The 17,818-nt window shown below is 39.8% G+C and overlaps 1 protein-coding gene across 8 annotated transcripts in view; it reads right to left on the reverse strand.

Annotated features, from left to right (window-relative positions):
- PLEKHA7 (pleckstrin homology domain containing A7) overlaps nt 1–17,246 on the reverse strand; it is a gene marked incomplete at its 3' end in the record, with an annotated part of 276,779 nt that extends 259,533 nt beyond the window's left edge. For 5 of the 8 annotated variants that reach the window (XM_034770154.1, XM_034770152.1, XM_034770149.1 and 2 more), the window contains 3 exon segments: nt 16,714–16,771; nt 16,938–17,014; nt 17,101–17,245. In XM_034770154.1, the coding sequence (XP_034626045.1) occupies nt 16,714–16,771; nt 16,938–17,014; nt 17,101–17,186 (221 nt within the window). 8 annotated transcript variants of the gene reach the window in all.
- Nucleotides 17,247–17,818: the final 572 nt, after the last annotated feature.

Below are 17,818 nucleotides of genomic sequence, written 5' to 3' on the forward strand. Positions count from 1 at the left end.
GTTATTAGGCACCAGTAATTATTTAATCGTTATTTTTTCCTGTGACTATTTCTGATTTTATGCCTCATTTCTTGTACTAACTTAAAATCTCTCTCTTTGTAGTTAATAAACTTGTTTTATTGTTTTACCTAATCCAATGTATTCAAGCTGAAGTGTTTGGGTAACACCATTTAGGGTAACAAGTTGTGTGCATATTATTCCCTTCAAGGAATAACGGATTCAATACATTTGTACCGCCTAGATGAGACTGGGCAGTACAGGACATGCATTTCCGGAGGAAAATCCGGGACTGGGGGTGTGTAGGGGGTCACCCTGCAACATAACCAAGGCTGGTAAGAGCCAATGTGTGGCTGGCTGCAGCGCACACACACAGACATAGCTGGGAGTGACTTGCATGCCAGAGGCTGTTTGCAAGCAGTCCGGGCTGGAGGCTACAGCAAAAAGGATTATAAAGGGCACCCCAAATTACAGGGGTGACACAGCTGGATTGTACCCTGGTATGTCACAGAATACAAAGCTAAGCCAACAGGCAGGTGTGTATTCTGTCTCTATGGAGGCAGCGGACTTGATATTTCTGCAGTCATCCAGTGACAGGAGCTAGATGCTGCAGGAAGACGCTTCTGGAAAATTCAAAAGTACACCAAGGCTTAACCTGCAAGGCAAAGTTAGGACTGGAAGACTGTTAAGGAGTTTATTTGGCTGCCTAACAGATTGGGGTGGCAGGGAGCTACCACACAGTATAGCACCAACAAATCCCTCTTTTGATAAGGCAGAGGAATAACAGGGAAACTTACAGTTCTGAATCCTGTGGCACCTTATAGACTAACAGACGTATTGGAGCATGAGCTTTCGTGGATGTATATCCACTTCGTCAGATGATCCGACGAAGTGGGTATTCACCCACGAAAGCTCATACTCCAATACGTCTGTTAGTTTATAAGGTGCCACAGGACTCTTTGCTGCTTTTACAGATCCAGACTAACACAGCTACCCCTCTGATACTTTACAGTTCTGAATGCCCTGAGAAAGCATTGTGTATGTGTACACAAAATGGAAACTAGAATTACTAATGTATACATAGGCTAAACAGTAATCTCACTGAGGTGGGATAGTTTGCCCTCCTCCAAGCAAGTATTTATATAGGCAGACAGGTAATTTCTCTCTTTTCATACCTGAGCAGCACATTATAGTCTAAAAAATAATGTTTTTCTGTAATCATAATCTTTTTCTTTGGAAATACTTATCTATAATGGACATGTGGCCTGATTTTCCAAGATGCTGAGCACGTGCATCTCACTTTGAAGACAAAAGGAGCTGTAGGCTCCCTGCACCTCTGAAAACATGCCAGTGGAGTTATTGGGATAAACAGCATTTAATGAAAAACATCTACACAAGGTCCTTAAGGTTTCCCACGATCACTGATGAGCCTATAAACTAAATGATTCCCCCTTTGTTAATTTAATCTTCTAACTTTTTAAAATGCAGACATAAGCTTACAAAGGTAGAAAGGTTTACAGTGCATTTCTCCCCTGTAGTACCGTATTTCATGCCAAATAACTATAGTGACAAGTCTGTGATTAACCTATTTAAACTTGTGTCTATTTCCATCATCAACCCATATATTCAGGGTTGAAAATCTGGCCATGAAACTTAAGCCTATCTATTTTACATAGACATTTCCTTACTGAGCATCAACTAAGGTTATTTACCAAACCTTAAGTGAGAAGTGACAGAATATTCATTCATGATGCTCCTAACTCTAATCAGTTCTAAAAAAAAGTATAATAGGGCAAGTGGTAAATATCCATAAAACAGACACCTCTATCTTAGACTTTAGCTATGTACACTCATTTACAAATGCTAATGGCAGCAGTCAGCCACACCTGGATTAAAGTTCTCCAAAGCCTCTGAAACAAGCATGAAAAAACAAACCACACAATGATTTATATATTGCAATAAAAATCAACAATAGAAGGTCTACTCCTCTCCAGAGGCTGCAACCTCTTGTCTCTAACATAACTAGGATGGGTCAGTATTATCCTCCTTCTCTTCTTCATTGTAGCCATGGATCTCCCAGACCAAATCATCATTGTCCATTACTAGCCTAGGCTGAAGGAAGGGCTCCTTGGACAAGATCCCAACAAGATCTTCATTAAAAGGAGTAGTCCTGTGGACGTTCACAGAGGTGTGTGGTCTAAAGGTCTGTTAGCTCCTTTGCCCTTGTGGAATATCTTCTTGCACCAATTTAATTAAATCAAAACCATCTCCCCACTTCAACTAAACAGATTTATCTCCAATCAACAGAGTTGTTTCAATTATAAGTCAGAGACACTTTCATCGATTCAAATAAATAAATAAAATTAATGGAGATATCCCATCTCCTAGAACTGGAAGGGGCCTTGAAAGGTCATCGAGTCCAGCCCCTTGCCTTCACTAGCAGGACCAAGTACTGATTTTGCCCCAGATCCCTAAGTGGCCCCCTCAAGGATTGAACTCACAACCCTGGGTTTAGCAGGCCAATGCTCAAACCACTGAGCTATCCCTCTTTTTATTTTTATTTTTTTTTATGTGAACACGTAGGTGTTCCCACTGATATTACCTTTCAGATGGAGGTAATACTACTTCTCTTCCTTACAAAGCTTGTTTATATTAATTTCTTGGTTTGTTGTGTTTTTAAAAACACATTAACACATTTGTATATAGTAGTCTGGATACTACCCAAATGTTTGTTCCAGGTTACAAAATGTTCATTGTTTGCACCAAACATCACCCTAAAGTAAACCACAAATATTTTTTTATTCTGGAAAACATGTTTGGGGAGTATCCAGATGATGCTTTAGAAACACTGACTACCTTGAGTTAATTGGAAATCAAAGACATTTGTGGAGCTTAATTAATGTTTGTACAGCATTTTAAATACAAAATGTTGTACACATTATCAGGATCTCAAGAATTCTGCACCCAAAAGAATTTGGCACAGAATTCTAAGGTGCATTAGACTCTACGGTCTTGGCTACAAACAAGTTGCACTGCTTTAACTAAATTGGCATAATGGTTACACTTGTATATGTACACAGGCCTAAACTTTCATTAAGAGAAATGCAACAAAGTGTCCTGTGGCACCTTATAGACTAACAGAAGTATTGGAGAATAAGCTTTCATGGGTGAATACCCACTTCGTCAGACGCATTAAGAGAAATGAGGTTTCTAGCCCTTATGTTTGCTTAGGGATAATGGTAGGATGACAAATGGGAATGAGAATATGGAGGTAGATATTACCACATCCGAGGTAGAAACCAAACTCGAACACCTTAATGGGACTAAATCGGGGGGCCCAGATAATCTTCATCCAAGAATATTAAAGGAACTGGTACATGAAATTGCAAGCCCATTAGACAAAATTTTTTAATTAATCTGTAAACTCAGGGGTTGTACCATATGACTGGAGAATTGCTAACATAGTTCCTATTTTTAAGAAAGGGGAAAAAAGTGATCTGAATAACTATAGGCCTGTTAGTTTGACATCTGTAGTATGCTCGGTCTTGGGAAAAAATTTGAAGAGAAAGTAGTTAAGGACATTGAGGTCAATGGTAATTGGGACAAAATACAACATGGTTTTACAAAAGGTACATAGTGCCAAACCAACCTGATCTCCTCCTTTGAGAAGGTAACAGATTTTTTAGACAAAGGAAACGCAGTGGATCTAATTTACCTCGATTTCAGTAAGGCATTTGATACGGTTCCACATGGGGAATTATTAGCTACATTGGAAAAGGTGGGTATCAGTATGAAAATTGAAAGGTGGATAAGGAACTGGTTGAAGGGGAGACTACAACAGGTCATACTGAAAGGTGAACTGTCAGGCTGGAAGGAGGATACTAGATACTCAGGGACCAGTTTTGGGACCAATCTTATTTAGTCTTTTTATTACTGACCTTGGCACAAAGTTTAACCTAATCTAGGACTACAAACGCTATTGAGCATAATTTTATACTTATTTCATGACATCACTACAAAACAGAGTTAAGGTTGTTTGGGTTCCTCCAAAACTTAGTGTTTGGATTTATTTTAAGTACAATAAATTTATAAGAACTGATATTGAATCTTATATCTTTTTGGTTCTAGTGATAAAATATTTTCCAAACTATAAATATTTTTTCTGACAAAATAAAGTAACTTTGCTATAGAAAATGCTCCTTTGCAGAATTCAAGAACGCTTGTCACAGAAATGGGCATTAAGGTGCATGGAATTTATGGATCCTGTAGATAACTGTTCAAGTCCATGAACCACATGCTGAAGAAAAGCTGGTAGATTGGAACATGCTGACACTAGTTATAGAAAGTAAGTTTCTTCAATCCTGGGTTAAAGGACACTGCCAAGTTCTTCAATAGTTGTAGCTCCCCCTCCTCCACTTTCAACTGTTTAAATATTTCTTTACAACCAGCTCTATATCCTATTCAAGGAGTATAGGGATGCAACATTTTCTGCAGAGCCAACAAGTGCAGTTCAGTTGGAAACTGTGATTTTAAAAAGGTGGCCATTTTTAAAAAGTATAAAAACTTATTTATTTTACATACATACTCTACTTCTCCCCCACCCCCCGGAAAAGGACATTCTCTAACAGATTACATCAGTATTAAACAAAATGAAATTAGGGATCTACCACCATGACTCTTCAATTGAAGAAATTAATATTTATCCACTGTTACACTAGTATGTCAAAGTGTCTAGTTCAACTTCTGCAGTTTATTTACTATAGAACTACACATCAAGCAACAGTATAATCTGTTTGATGCTAATTTGCAGTCAGCAATTTAACAATTAGTTGGATTAATTAATAATTCCCAAATTACATCTTACCCATAGCTGTTTGGGAGAATAACACAGAATCATACAATGTAGGGCTAGAAGGGACCTTGAAAAGTCAACAAGTCCAGTCCCCTGCCCTAGGGCAGGACCAAGTAGACCATCCCTGACAGGTATTTCTCCAATCTGTTCTTAAAAACCTCTAATGACAGAGATTCCATAGCCGAACTACCCTTACAGCTAGAAAGTTTTTGCTAATATCTAATTTAAGTCCCCCTTGTGCAGATTAAACCCATTACTTCTTGTCCCACCTTCAGTACATAAGGAAAAAAATTGATCAGAGACCCTTTTATACCAGCCCTTATACTTGAAGACTGTTACCAGGCCGCCCCCCATCTACTTTTCTCAAGACTAAAAACATACCCAGTTTGTTTAGCCTTTCCTCACAGGTCAGGTTTTCTAAACCTTTTATCATTTCTGTTACTCTTCTCTGGATTCTCTTCAATTTGTCCACATCTTTCCTAAAGTGTTGGACCCAGAATTGGACACATTATTCAAGTTAAGGTCTCCCCAGTGCAAAGCAAAGCGGAACAATTACCTCGTGTCCAACATACAACATTCCTGTTAACATACCCAAGAATGATATTAGCTTTTTTCACCACTGCATCACATTGCTGGCTCAAATTCAATTTGTGATCCATTATAACAACTCTCAGATCCTTCTCAACAGTACCACCACCTAGCCAGCTATTCCTCATTTTGTAGTTCTGCATCTGATTCTTCCTTCCTAAGCAGAGTACTTTGCACTTTTTTAAACTGGATTTCATATAGTTGATTTCAGAAAAATTCTCAGCAGTCCTTTTCCAGTCTAATCTTGACCTCCCAAAGTGTCTGCAACCCCCCCCCCCAAATCTTGCTGCCATCTGCAAGTTTTATAGGCGTGCTTTCCACTCCGAGTTGTTAATGAAAATATTGAATATTACCAGATCGAGAACTGACCCCTGTGGGATACCACTAGACATGCCATTCCAGTTTGACAAACTGGTAATAACTACTCTTTGAGTATCACTTTTCAACCAGTTATGCACCCACCTTATAGTAAAATCATCTAGACCACTTTTCCCTAGTGTGCTTATGAGACTGTCATGTGGGACTGTTTCAAAAGCCTTACTAAAATCAAGACATATCATGTCTACTGTTTCCCCCCCATCCGGTAGGCCAGTAACCCTGTCAAAGTATGAAATTAGGTTGGTTTGACTTTATTTATTATTGGCAACATGATAGCCTATTCAAAGCCACTATTTTATATTTTTTAATATATAATTATATTTTTTTAAAATAGCCACCATTTTAAAATACAGACAGACAATATACATAGTACTGAAAAAGGTAGATTAGATCAGACTGAGTTCTGTAGATATCTGAAAATAAACTGACTAGCAAGTATATTTGGGCAAAAGCAGCAGTCAAAGTGCCAAGACAAAGTACGAACAAAATATTTATGGAACACAGATCTTTATATGCCCAAGGTTTAACCAAACTTCAGGTACACAAGTAGCATAAGGTAGTGGTTTTCAAACTTTTTTTCTGGTGGCCCAGTTGAAGAAAACTGTTGATGCCCGCAACCCAACAGAGCTGGGGATGAGGGGTTTGGGGTGTCGGAGGGGCTCAAGAGTGGGGCAGACGGTTGGGGTGCAGGGTGGGACCAGGAATGAGGGGTTTGGGGTGTTACAGGGGGCTCTGGTTTTGGGGGGCTCAGGACTGGGGTAGGGGATTGAGGCATGGGGGCTTACCAGTCAGTGGCACAGTGGGGGTGCTAAGGCAGGCTTCGGGCCTGTCCTGGCACCGCAGACCGCGCTGCAGCCCAGAAGCGGCCAGCAGCAGGTCCAACTCCTAAGTGTAGCTGCTCGGAACCGTTTGCGCGCCTCTCACCCACAGGCACTCCCCCACCCCCCAGCTCCCCAGTACTCGGGCATCACACGGAGCCCCATGTAGCCTAGGAGCCGAACCTGCTGCTGGCCACTTCCGGGGCACAGCACGGTGTCAGAACAGGTAGGGATTAGCCTGCCTTAGCAGGGCAGCACCACCGATGGGACTTTTAACGGCTCAGACGGCGGTGCTGACCAGAGCCATCATGACCCAGTACTGGGTCGTGACCCGCAGTTTGAAAACCACTGGCATATCTCTGCTAGACACAAAATGTTCTCTGTGAGAAAGAAAGTAAAGACATTTTACTGCCCTATTTAACAAGATCATTACCTTGGATCCTAAAATAAGCAGCAAATCTTCATATTAGGAAGCAACTGAAACAGTGCCCATTGAGTCTAAAGAAAAAATCCCTACCTAAAGAGACATGGGAATGGATAGATACAAAGTGAGCCAGGAACATTTGTTCATTTATTGGATATTATTTGCTGATTTAAGCCATTAACTTTTCTTTTCTTCTTAATGATCCAGGTAACCGGACACCAGACTTAATAATCGGTGCTGCAAACAGGTCTGGAAAATCATCAGTACACAGCAAATGACTGTTAGTAAATGTTTAAGAAAGTCACTCTCTAATCACATTATTAAGAGTAATTTTGTAGCTAGGTATTTATTGTTGATGTAGCTTTCCAGGCATCTGAACATGGCTCTGACCAAAATGTCCTTTCATTTTGCAGTAACTGTTTTCTTCTGACCTTTGTCAATACCATTTCCCCATCCAAACAGCTAGTATTATGGCACTTCATCTACAGGCAAGTATGAAAAAAATGTTGCTTTACTAATCAGCCAAAAGGATATTCATGAAGCATCTCTCATGATATAGCCCAACTCTCAAACATGACTGACCATTCTGGGAAATTAGGTGTAATAGGATTTATTAGTATAGGCATTTGGATAAGACCAACCCCTTTTTCCCTTTGAACTCAGGTGTTCAGAGGTTAAATCTGCATAGTACATACTTAACTACAAAAAAGGCAGCTTAACAGGACACCAACTTAAAAAAATTACATTTGTCTGAATTTTTGTGTTGCCTATTACTGTTACAATTGTCACCTGATACCACAAATATTGGCAGAACACTTGAGAGGTAAATGTCAATTTCACAATGCGTACAACATATTCCATTTTGAAACAAATCTGTGGGTTTGCAAAAGCCAATAACTCCGTTGTGTAGTTTTATATTTCTACCATATTTTAAAAAATAGTAAAAAATTAGCAGCTCACTTTGCTCTTAGTCAGATTTGAATAATTTATGCAGAGTTACTCAAAATTACCACTTTAGCCAAGGAGGCAAAACACAGAGTGCTCACCTGTTTACACAGCACTGGGCCTCTGGGAGTTACCGTAAATAACATAATAGAAATCTCCTTGACCAGATCAATTTAAATAAACCACACATAAACCAGAAAATTCTGTACTATTCAAGTGCATTTATCTCATGGATGTATTTGTAATTCATTTTATAAGGCTTTAAAATTAAAGATAAAACTAATATAAGCAATGGGGGAAGGAGGAATTAGATGTAAAAGGCAGAAAAGCTCATCCCTACCATATACTGTGGTAGTAACTAGTTTTTGCATCTGTCTAAACAAGTTAGAGTGATGGTTTTGCTAAGTATTACAATACATAAAATGTCCTTATATATGGCAGACAATCAAAAAGAGAAGAGTTGGGAGACTAGCCAGATACTTCTAGGGAATCAAAAGTTTTTTTCTTTTTTAAATGATAAAACTTTAGAGTAGAAAATGTAAGTTCTGCTTCTGAATGCAATATCCCAGGGCAGTCTTGTAAAACTGTCAGTCACAACAACGTAGGAAAAGGAGCAGTCTGACAACAACAAAAAGCAACAGGCTGTATTAAAAGCCAGGACTCTTCTATTATTGAAGGTAGGAACTATACCTTTTGTTTTTGTATAGCAACCAATACATTGTGGATACTACTTGCTGCATCATAATAAAAATCACATCGCAAATATTTTGGCCTCCAAGAGACAGGAAGTGTGGTTTTACCAGTAAAACAGATTGCATACTAGCTAATACAGCTTACTGAATTTTTTTTTTAAATTTGGCAAGCTTTTAATTAAAATTTTTCCACCACTTTTCTAAACGGCTCTAACCAAACAATAACTTTGAGAGAAAATACTACAGATATTCCGTATACAATATTTTAAACTAATACCACATCACAAGAAAAAAAAAAGCATCAAATCATCTGACTCTGAAAGGAACAACAAAAAATCCTTATTGTTGTACCGTATATTGTAGGTCTCAAGAATTTTTTTCTTAATCAGCTAGCCACTCAATTCTCTCAGAACTACAGCTAAGTTAAGAGAATTGCATAGCTGCAGGCAAAAATATTATAAACACAGAAGCATATTCTATAAAATAATAAGGGGAGAAAACCAATAAAAAATTTGAGTTAAGAAGAATATATTGCTTTACTTTACCATAGAACATTTTATGTTCCAAAGGAGAGTGTTATAATACTTTACACTAGAATGCCTCACTAGAAATTGATGTATTTCATTGGCTATATTAAGTGTGTATCGTTTTAGCACTGTTCTACTGCATTCGTGTAAAGAACCACTCAAGGAATGTAATATCACATTTAACACTATGCAATCTGAAACACATTATGCTTCACTGTGAAAGATCAATAATATATATTCACCACATCTCAAACTACACAGCAGTAAAATTATGTAAACAAAACTGCATTATGTAAATTTATATATTACTATAAATGACTATGTATTTAATTTCAGATAAACAAAATTTAAAGTCCTAAGGATCAAGATGATGTAGCCTATTTGTTCTCTGCTCAGAGAAAAAGCTAAATTCAAAAACAAGATTTAGATTCTTTTCCCCACAAAACTTCAGATTATTTTATCTCCAAGCAAACTATTACAGTACATATACATTCACTAACATTCAAACCTTAAAACCTGAAGAAAGTCTATTATTTTAATTGGTTTTATTGTACTCCATTATTCATCATATGGAAAAAAATAGCCTCATTTAAACAATTTTTCTCCAGACAAAAATCATGGCATTTATTCCTATAGGCAGCAGCACTTGATAACTGCACTAACACCTACAGTACAAGGAGACACCTGAAACAGAACACCAGTCTCAACTTAAAAATTCTTCTCCCTTTTATGAGTTTGGGTCACCCTTAAAAAACTGCAGCCAATATAATTAGAACAGTGTATAGGGTTGCCAACTTTGTAATATTTAAAAAACGGACTACTCCAGCAGGACACCTGGCAACCCTAGTTAGGAAGCATATTATGAGACATGTAAACTATGTATTTCAAAATGAAGTGTAATTAAGATTAGCATTTCTAAAACACACAGTAGTACTCACCCTTTTGCTTACAGAGAGACATAATTTGTGAATCATGTGGTCTAGGGATTTAACATCAGTGTTTGTAGCCAAGATTCTAGTTTTCTTTAATGCTGCTTTAATGATCACAAGAAAAAATTCTAACAAAGAATTACATGACAGACAGAAAGATTATGGATGGACTTTGTTTTACAAATAAAAAATGATTTAAGAACTGCATTTTTAAAATCTTCACATTTTAGAGAGGCTTTTAGATCAGAATATCTGAAAGTAATAAAAAGCTCCCATGAATACACATCTCCCCAATAAAAGTACACCTCTACCCCAATATAACGTGACCTGATATAAGACGAATTCGGATATAACGCGGTAAAGCTGCGCTCTCCGGTGGATCAAAGCAAGTTCGATAGAACGTGGTTTCACCTATATCGCGGTAAGATTTTTTGGCTCCCGAGGACAGCGTTATATCGGGATAGAGGTGTACTTTACAGCAAAATAGGAAAACAGGTCTCTTACCCTGGGAGCTTACAACCTAATGCTATACTCTATACATGTATTTTACACACACACACAAAAACAACATTAAGGTTGCAAAGTCAAATGCTCAAAACCTAGGAAATGCTCAGATTAAAGTGGCCCGTGTAACCTTAATAATTCATCCCCCTTGTGCATACACATTATGATACAATCTGATTACATGACCACAGACTATTTTTTCCACAGGATAGACCAGCCCTGGGGATGAATCAGGGTTGTGTGTGAAGGAGGCTGTCACTTCATTTGTTGCAGAAGCTGGAAGGTGTGTAGTAAATAAGACAGGAAATTGCAGGAAGGAAGAGAAAGGATTATTTTGGTTAAGGCAAATGAATGCTGCAATGGGGAAGCAGATTCTCTCCCTGCCTTTGCCACCAAGTTTCTATGTGATGCTAGCCCAGTCACTTAAATCACAACTTTTGACACAGGTAGTCATTAACTGTGAGTTCCTTATTTTCTGGGTGCCTGACAATGAGTCTGATTTCTAGAAGTCACAATAAATAAAAATAAATAATTAAAAATCCAACTTTTAAATTATTTTTTATTTTAATTAAATACAATTTTCTTTCTTAAAATAAAGAACCTATGAAATGAAGAAGGACAACTCATGTCCCTGTGATTGCGTGGTAACTTCTATTGTTTCAGCTCTCACTAAACAAAGGGACATTTAATTGTTCCCTCCGTTAGCCTGAATGGAAAGCATCTTGGACAACCATCAGATTCAACAAGTCCTCTGTGACAGCCCACAGATCTGACCGTTTATCAATACATATCCCTAGTGCCTCCACCACCACACACTCTCCCATCTCCTCACAGGGTGGTACTAAGACCTACAGCCGCACACTAAACAAGGAGGAGAGAATAAAATGTTGAATAGCTGCTCATTAATTGAGCACTAAATATATCAGGGGACCTGTGGGAAAAAAAAATAAAATAGTATGTCATCATGTAAATAAAGGCATAAGCATATGGAGGTTGAATTTAGGCTGCACAGGCAACCAGAATTCTAATATTTCCTCACTTTTGAGTGCTTATCTTTGCAACCCTAACAATGTTTTTTTAAACTAAACTAGTTTTGTGTGTGTAGTATTTAGTAAGAGCCATGTGTTTCTAAAACACTTGAAAGATGTGCTATGCATATTTTCAGCACACAGGAAAACACTGAATACTTATTAAAGAATAATACCATAGTTGTTATAAACAATGACTCTTTAGCTGAACACAAACACACCTCTGTTCTGATCAATCTTCCCTGAAGAAGAGTCAGAGTTGGTACATAAGCCATAGATCAAAGACATTGCTTAAAAACAAATCAATGATGAAATATCTTGAGTTATTTTAAGTGCTGATTTCCAGTTATAATTGCTTAGTTTTCTCAATACCAAAGCTGCCATTTGAACATACTGGTGCCATTAGAGACAGTCCTATTCACTACACCTGTCGAAGATCTTAATAGTGTAGTACACAATTTCTTCCGGTATGTTAAATACATATTTCTATATTACCACAGGCAGATAAAGCCCGGTTACAGTTATCTGAACAGATTATTTTGGAGGTCAAAGCATTTTACATAGATATACCTCTCAGTTCTTTTAATAAACTATAAAAAGGCAACATAAGAACAGAATTTACAGAACTTCCAGTTCTTGTTCAGCTTTAAAGTCCTTTGGATGTTTAGTGGAGGCACTAACCTAAATGAATACATGTTAAGGCTTAAGTATGTGTGTATCTACTTTGATCAACTGTTTCAGTATTTTCCCTACATTCACCTTATCTTTACCCCAAGCAGGGAGTGTACCAAGCCAATTCACCTGCACATGCCCGTAACTCAAGTTTCTGAAACCAGTCTGAGCAAGTCTAATAGGGCTTTCATTCACTTCTACTACAGCTGCACTCATTCATCAATGCTGTGCTCATCCTATAATGACTAGATGGAAAGCAACTGTCCCTGAGGCTACAACCAATCATTAGAGAATAGAAAATAATGCCAATTTACGCTGTACTCTGCTCTCACAGGTCCACCTACCATGATACTCCCAGGCAGAAAACACAAATTCTAGTATCACTTCTCAATCAATGCTTCTCTAAATGTAGCACGCTGCTCTGTGACCGTAATCACTGTATTCTCTGTGTGTTCAGTCTTCAAACAAAATCAAATTCAACAGGTTAAATAATTATGTTTCAACTTTTCTCCACAAAGCTTGTGTGTTTAATACATTTTAATCAGGCAGAATTTAAAAGAATCAATGTGTTTCCTTTATCTGATATTGATGTAGGTGGGCCATACTCTAACAACATATCAAGTCTTTTCAGCATTTTGGAAAGGCATCTCCTTAACTGGTTTGATTAATTTTTATGTCACAAATCAGCATTCAATGATCCCATGAGATGAAAAATGTTAGTCAGGCTTACAGATATAGATTTCTTCCTTCATTAATCAAAAATTGAACTCAAGAAAGGCTTTACCCTAGAAAGTAAAACCAATTTTGCTTCACATTAGGTTAGATACGTTATTATTGCTACTTAGTTTATATAAATGCTAAAAATAGGCTGGAGAGTTTGGTTGCTTAGTTTGGGGTGTTTTTTCTTCTTTAAAAGGAGCCTGTTTAATGTTAACAATATTTGTATTCCTTGAAACTTGAATAGATTGACATTTTAAGGAACTAGGTTAACAAGGCTTGAAAGATGGTATCAAATAAAATGTTTTAAAACAGGTACTAGAAGAAAAGATCCTTTTCAATTATTTCTCATTTTAAATGTAAAACTACTTAGTGTGACTGTTAATTAAGACGTGTTCATTTAAACAGTACAGTAGAAAGACAACAAAAATTAAAGTGTTTCCACATATTTCAATAATTGATCAACAAAAAAACTGGAGTGTTCAGCTACTGATATTCTAATTTCAAGAGTCAAAATAAATATTGCATAAAGAATTCACTTTTCAAGAAAAAAAATCTATTCTATCATTTGCTAGTGTTTATTTCCACTTAATATAATAATTTTAGTTGATTACACAAGAAAAAAAATGACAATTCTAAAACCAGATGATCCTGTCTTAAAAGTAATAGTAGGAAGCAGGTAATTATAGAATTGCCACATCTTGAAACAGACTTGCCTTTTGGGGGGGGGGGGGGAAATACATCAGTTACACCTCTGTAATACAATGCAGAATTGTCAAAGCTTCTAAATAAGGAAGAAGCAAATTGGAGTCCTTTTTAAAAGTCACCATCACCGAGTGAAGCCTTTAAAGTCAGTGCATTTTTTTCATGGTAAACAGACCATAAACAAAGTTAAACAGTAATAAATTCTTCCTTACTTTTGAATCAAAATATTGCCTTCTTACTACCATGATCATGTTTCCTTTTTAATCTTGAATTAATTTTGCAATGAGATATTTTCTGGTACACATTCAGGTATTACTAGTTACCACCATGTTGCATGGCATCTAATGTATAATGCAGTGGATTAATTTAAAAGTATTTGAATGGTTGTGAGGTGCATCTAATCATCATGTATGTTAATACGCAAATATAAAGTGTAAGGTATATATTCTTCTCCTAAATTATTTCAAGTGACAATGGAAATTAACAACATCCAGAATAAATCAAACTTTCAGAGATGAGTCACTAATAAAGGGACGACTTGGGAAAGTTTTAAATGTGTTCCTTTATAAAGTCAACACTTAAAATTAGCAATCAAGTATTCAAGAAAGTCAGCATGGGAAACTAAACTACAAGGAGAGAAATAATGTGTATGAAGGAGAGCAAAGGATAAAAGTAAAACATATTATACTAAAATAAACTAAAAAAGGAATATGAATACACCGTGAAGTTTGGGAGAAGTTTCCTGGAATAGAAACCCAAAGTAAGTTTTACAACTTTCTAGGTCCCCTGGCAGTCTGCACAGGCAAAGTGAAAAGAACCTCTCTTCATGGAATGACAAGCTACAAACACTGATTACTTCTCTCCCCCTAAACCATCCATAGCAGATTCAGAATGGTACCCGCTCCTACAAATCTCTCTGAAGCTTATTAGGCACCATATATCATTACACACATAGAAGGACAGAAAATAAATTCCTACGTAGCAGAAGTTTTTCAAGGAATGCCAACACACGAAGTACTCAATTATCCAAAACATTTTGTAGGATGCAAAATGACTAAGGCATCTCGAAAATATCAAATCCAAGTACATGATCTCAAAGGTCATATGCTGCACAAGTAAAATGACAACTGGTTTTCTGGGAACACCCCAAAAACACTACATCATCCATGAAAGCCATAGGATATGCAAAATGACAGCCATCTTCTTGAAATTTCCTAGCCCAAGAGGCAAACTTTTTCAGTAGACAACTCCCATTACAAGCTATTCAACTGAAACAAGAGCCCAGAAACATCTCTTTAAAAAAACAAGCTATTATATGACAGGAGACAGAAGCCACTCCACCTGTCCTCAGGCACACAACCTCAGAAGTTTCCAAATGACTCCATTTATGGGTTGAGATCTTCATTTACCTCCCAGGAGTTTGAAGGCATATTGTGTCCTTGGGTTGTTAATCTCTCAGTATTTCACTTCTGCTGCATGCTCTAATACTCAGTGTACAGTATCCATGGGATCTTCTTAACTTTGGAACATCCCTGAACTATTTCACCTGTGTAGGCCAACATATGGGAATTTGATCATTTATTTTTAAATCATCCTACATCCTGAATATTTGCAGGAAGTGACTGGTAATGCTGCACCACAGCTTTGAAAGAGGATCAAGTTTTGCAGAATTGACATTTCCCCTAGGCAAGTATCTTTCCTTCAGGTATAAAGGGGCAGAGGGTTTGTTTCTTTTAGGATATAATGATCCTCCATTTTATTGCACTGCCACAACTGTTCTAGTTTATTGTTCATTTTAACATGTTCCCTCCCAAACAGAGATTTTAAAAAGTAGATTAAAAATGTGGAGGAATTAATAGGGTTACGGGGCAGAAAGAAAAGCAATGCAAGCCCTCCAGAAGGTATTAAATATAGATTCATTATAGCACCTTCATCATTTGATTCAGGGTGGCAAGGAGTCTGGCATAACGTACATGGAAATATAGACAAAGTTATCCCAGTTGTTCAATATACGCCCAAACATCAGGCCACTTTCTCCCCTTTGCAATACTTATCTATATAATTACCACTAGTGTAAAGCAACAAGAGTTTATTTATACTGTAGGAGCATCAAAACCCAAATACGGACACCTCCACAATTTAACCCACATTTTCTGCAGCTTTCCAAATACCCTAATTGTGATCACACCCCCTCTTTAGGATAGCATGGGTGTCCTCCAGCTCCTGTTACTTTGTATTTGAATAAAGTTACACTTCTCAATTACCTCCCATCCTACTGTACTGTCATTTATCATTTAAAGCCTCCTCGCAGAAACATCCTGAGAATACACCTCCGGTTTGTTTTTTTTTTAAACCAATGAATAAAATCCACTCGGATTTAAGAAAAGCCGCCGCCGCGCTCATTCATTCACGCAGCATTGTTTTTAAAACACACTTGGTTGCTGCGGTGCGGCTCCCAACACGTTCCATTCAGCGTGAGCAAAACACTCCGCCAAGTTTCAGCCGCCGCTCGCTACTCCGGCGCAGCCAGGGAGAGCCCCAGCTGCCCCAACCTGCAATGTAAACACGGCCAAGAGTAGACGTCCCCGTCCCCTCGATGCAACTTGTTGCTTCTCAGTGGGGAAAAAATAAACAGAGAACGCTCCAAGGAGACGGGGGAAGGCAAGAGCCGGCCCAGGACAAAGCCAGAGACCCTGGATTTCCATCTCCCGTCCGGGTCCTTCCCCGCTTTCCAAGCGGCCAGCTCCCCGCCGCCTTTATTTTCGCTTTCCCTGGCGGTAATCATTAAACAGGAGCCAAGCGCAGGCTGCGGGAACCATTTCACACACGCAGAAACCGACCATCCCCCCTGCGAGCCGTAAAACAAGCGGCTCCCTCCCTCCGACCAACGCGGGACGCCCCGCCGGAGCGGCGGGGGCCGGGGAGCGAGGTACTCACTCAATGAAGTAGCTGGCTCCCTCCTCGGAGAACCCCTCCTCCCAGCCGCGGGGCAGATCTGGGGAGGCAGAACAAAGGGAGGGGGGGAGTGAGAACTTGGTGCCCTGAAGGTGCCTCCCTGTCCGGGGGAGGCTGGGGAGGGCGCGAGACCCCCGCCACACCGCGGTCGCTACCCGCTCCTCCCCCGCCACGCGACACACCCCCACCCCCGGGCGGGCACCCACCTGAGCGGATCATGTGGCCGGAGTTGACGGGCTCCTCGGTGCGAGGATGCAGCCAAGTAGTAGAGCGGGTCAGGTCACTAGGCGGGAGAAGCGGAAAACATGCACCTGTTAGTGACGGGCAGCCCCGGGCGGACCCCCACACACCCGCCTCCCCGCGCCTTACTCGATGAAGAACACCCGGCCGTCCCTGCAGACGCCATAGGACCAGTGCTCAGGTAGAGCGTCCCGCCCCACCGCCTCCGCCGCCATGTTCGCCGTGCGCACAGCCAGCCGGCCGGCCGGGGAGGGGGTGCCAAGGGGAGCGCGGGCGGGCGGCCGGCGCCCAGTGCCCGGCTCTGCTCAGCAGCGCCACCGCCACCGGCTGGTAAAGGCGCAGGCAGAACTCTGCCCGCTCCCTTGGGAGAGGAGGAGGAGAAGGGAGCGGGGCAGGGGTGGCGGGTCCCTGGCTGTACAGCCGCGAGAGAATCCCTGTCCCCGGGAAACTGGCTGCAGAGGGAACGAGACAGACCCGCAGCGGTCCTCTCTCAGCGCACTGGTTACAGTGCGGGCGTCCCACTGCTCGGCCCTTCCCCGCACAGAGCTGGGCTCACGGTGCCTGTTCCACATACGCTTCCCCCAGCTACAACGCGCCTGAAATGCCCCCACACGAACAGGGCACAACAGGCTGAATTCTCCTCTTACCTTAGCTGGTGCAACTCCACTGACTGCAGCGGAGTAACTCCTGCTGATCAGGGATTGCTGTTTGTTCCCCCATTCCTGCCCTCCTCTGCCCCTCGAACTCCATCTCGCATACATACACGGGATACAACCATGGGTCTAATCCCCCCTTTAGTCTGACCCAAGCCTCCGTTCTCTGCAGGGGTGCTGAGAGCCATTGAACC

Source organism: Trachemys scripta, chromosome 4 (genome assembly GCF_013100865.1).
Source record: "Trachemys scripta elegans isolate TJP31775 chromosome 4, CAS_Tse_1.0, whole genome shotgun sequence".
Lineage (NCBI taxonomy): Eukaryota > Metazoa > Chordata > Testudines > Emydidae > Trachemys > Trachemys scripta.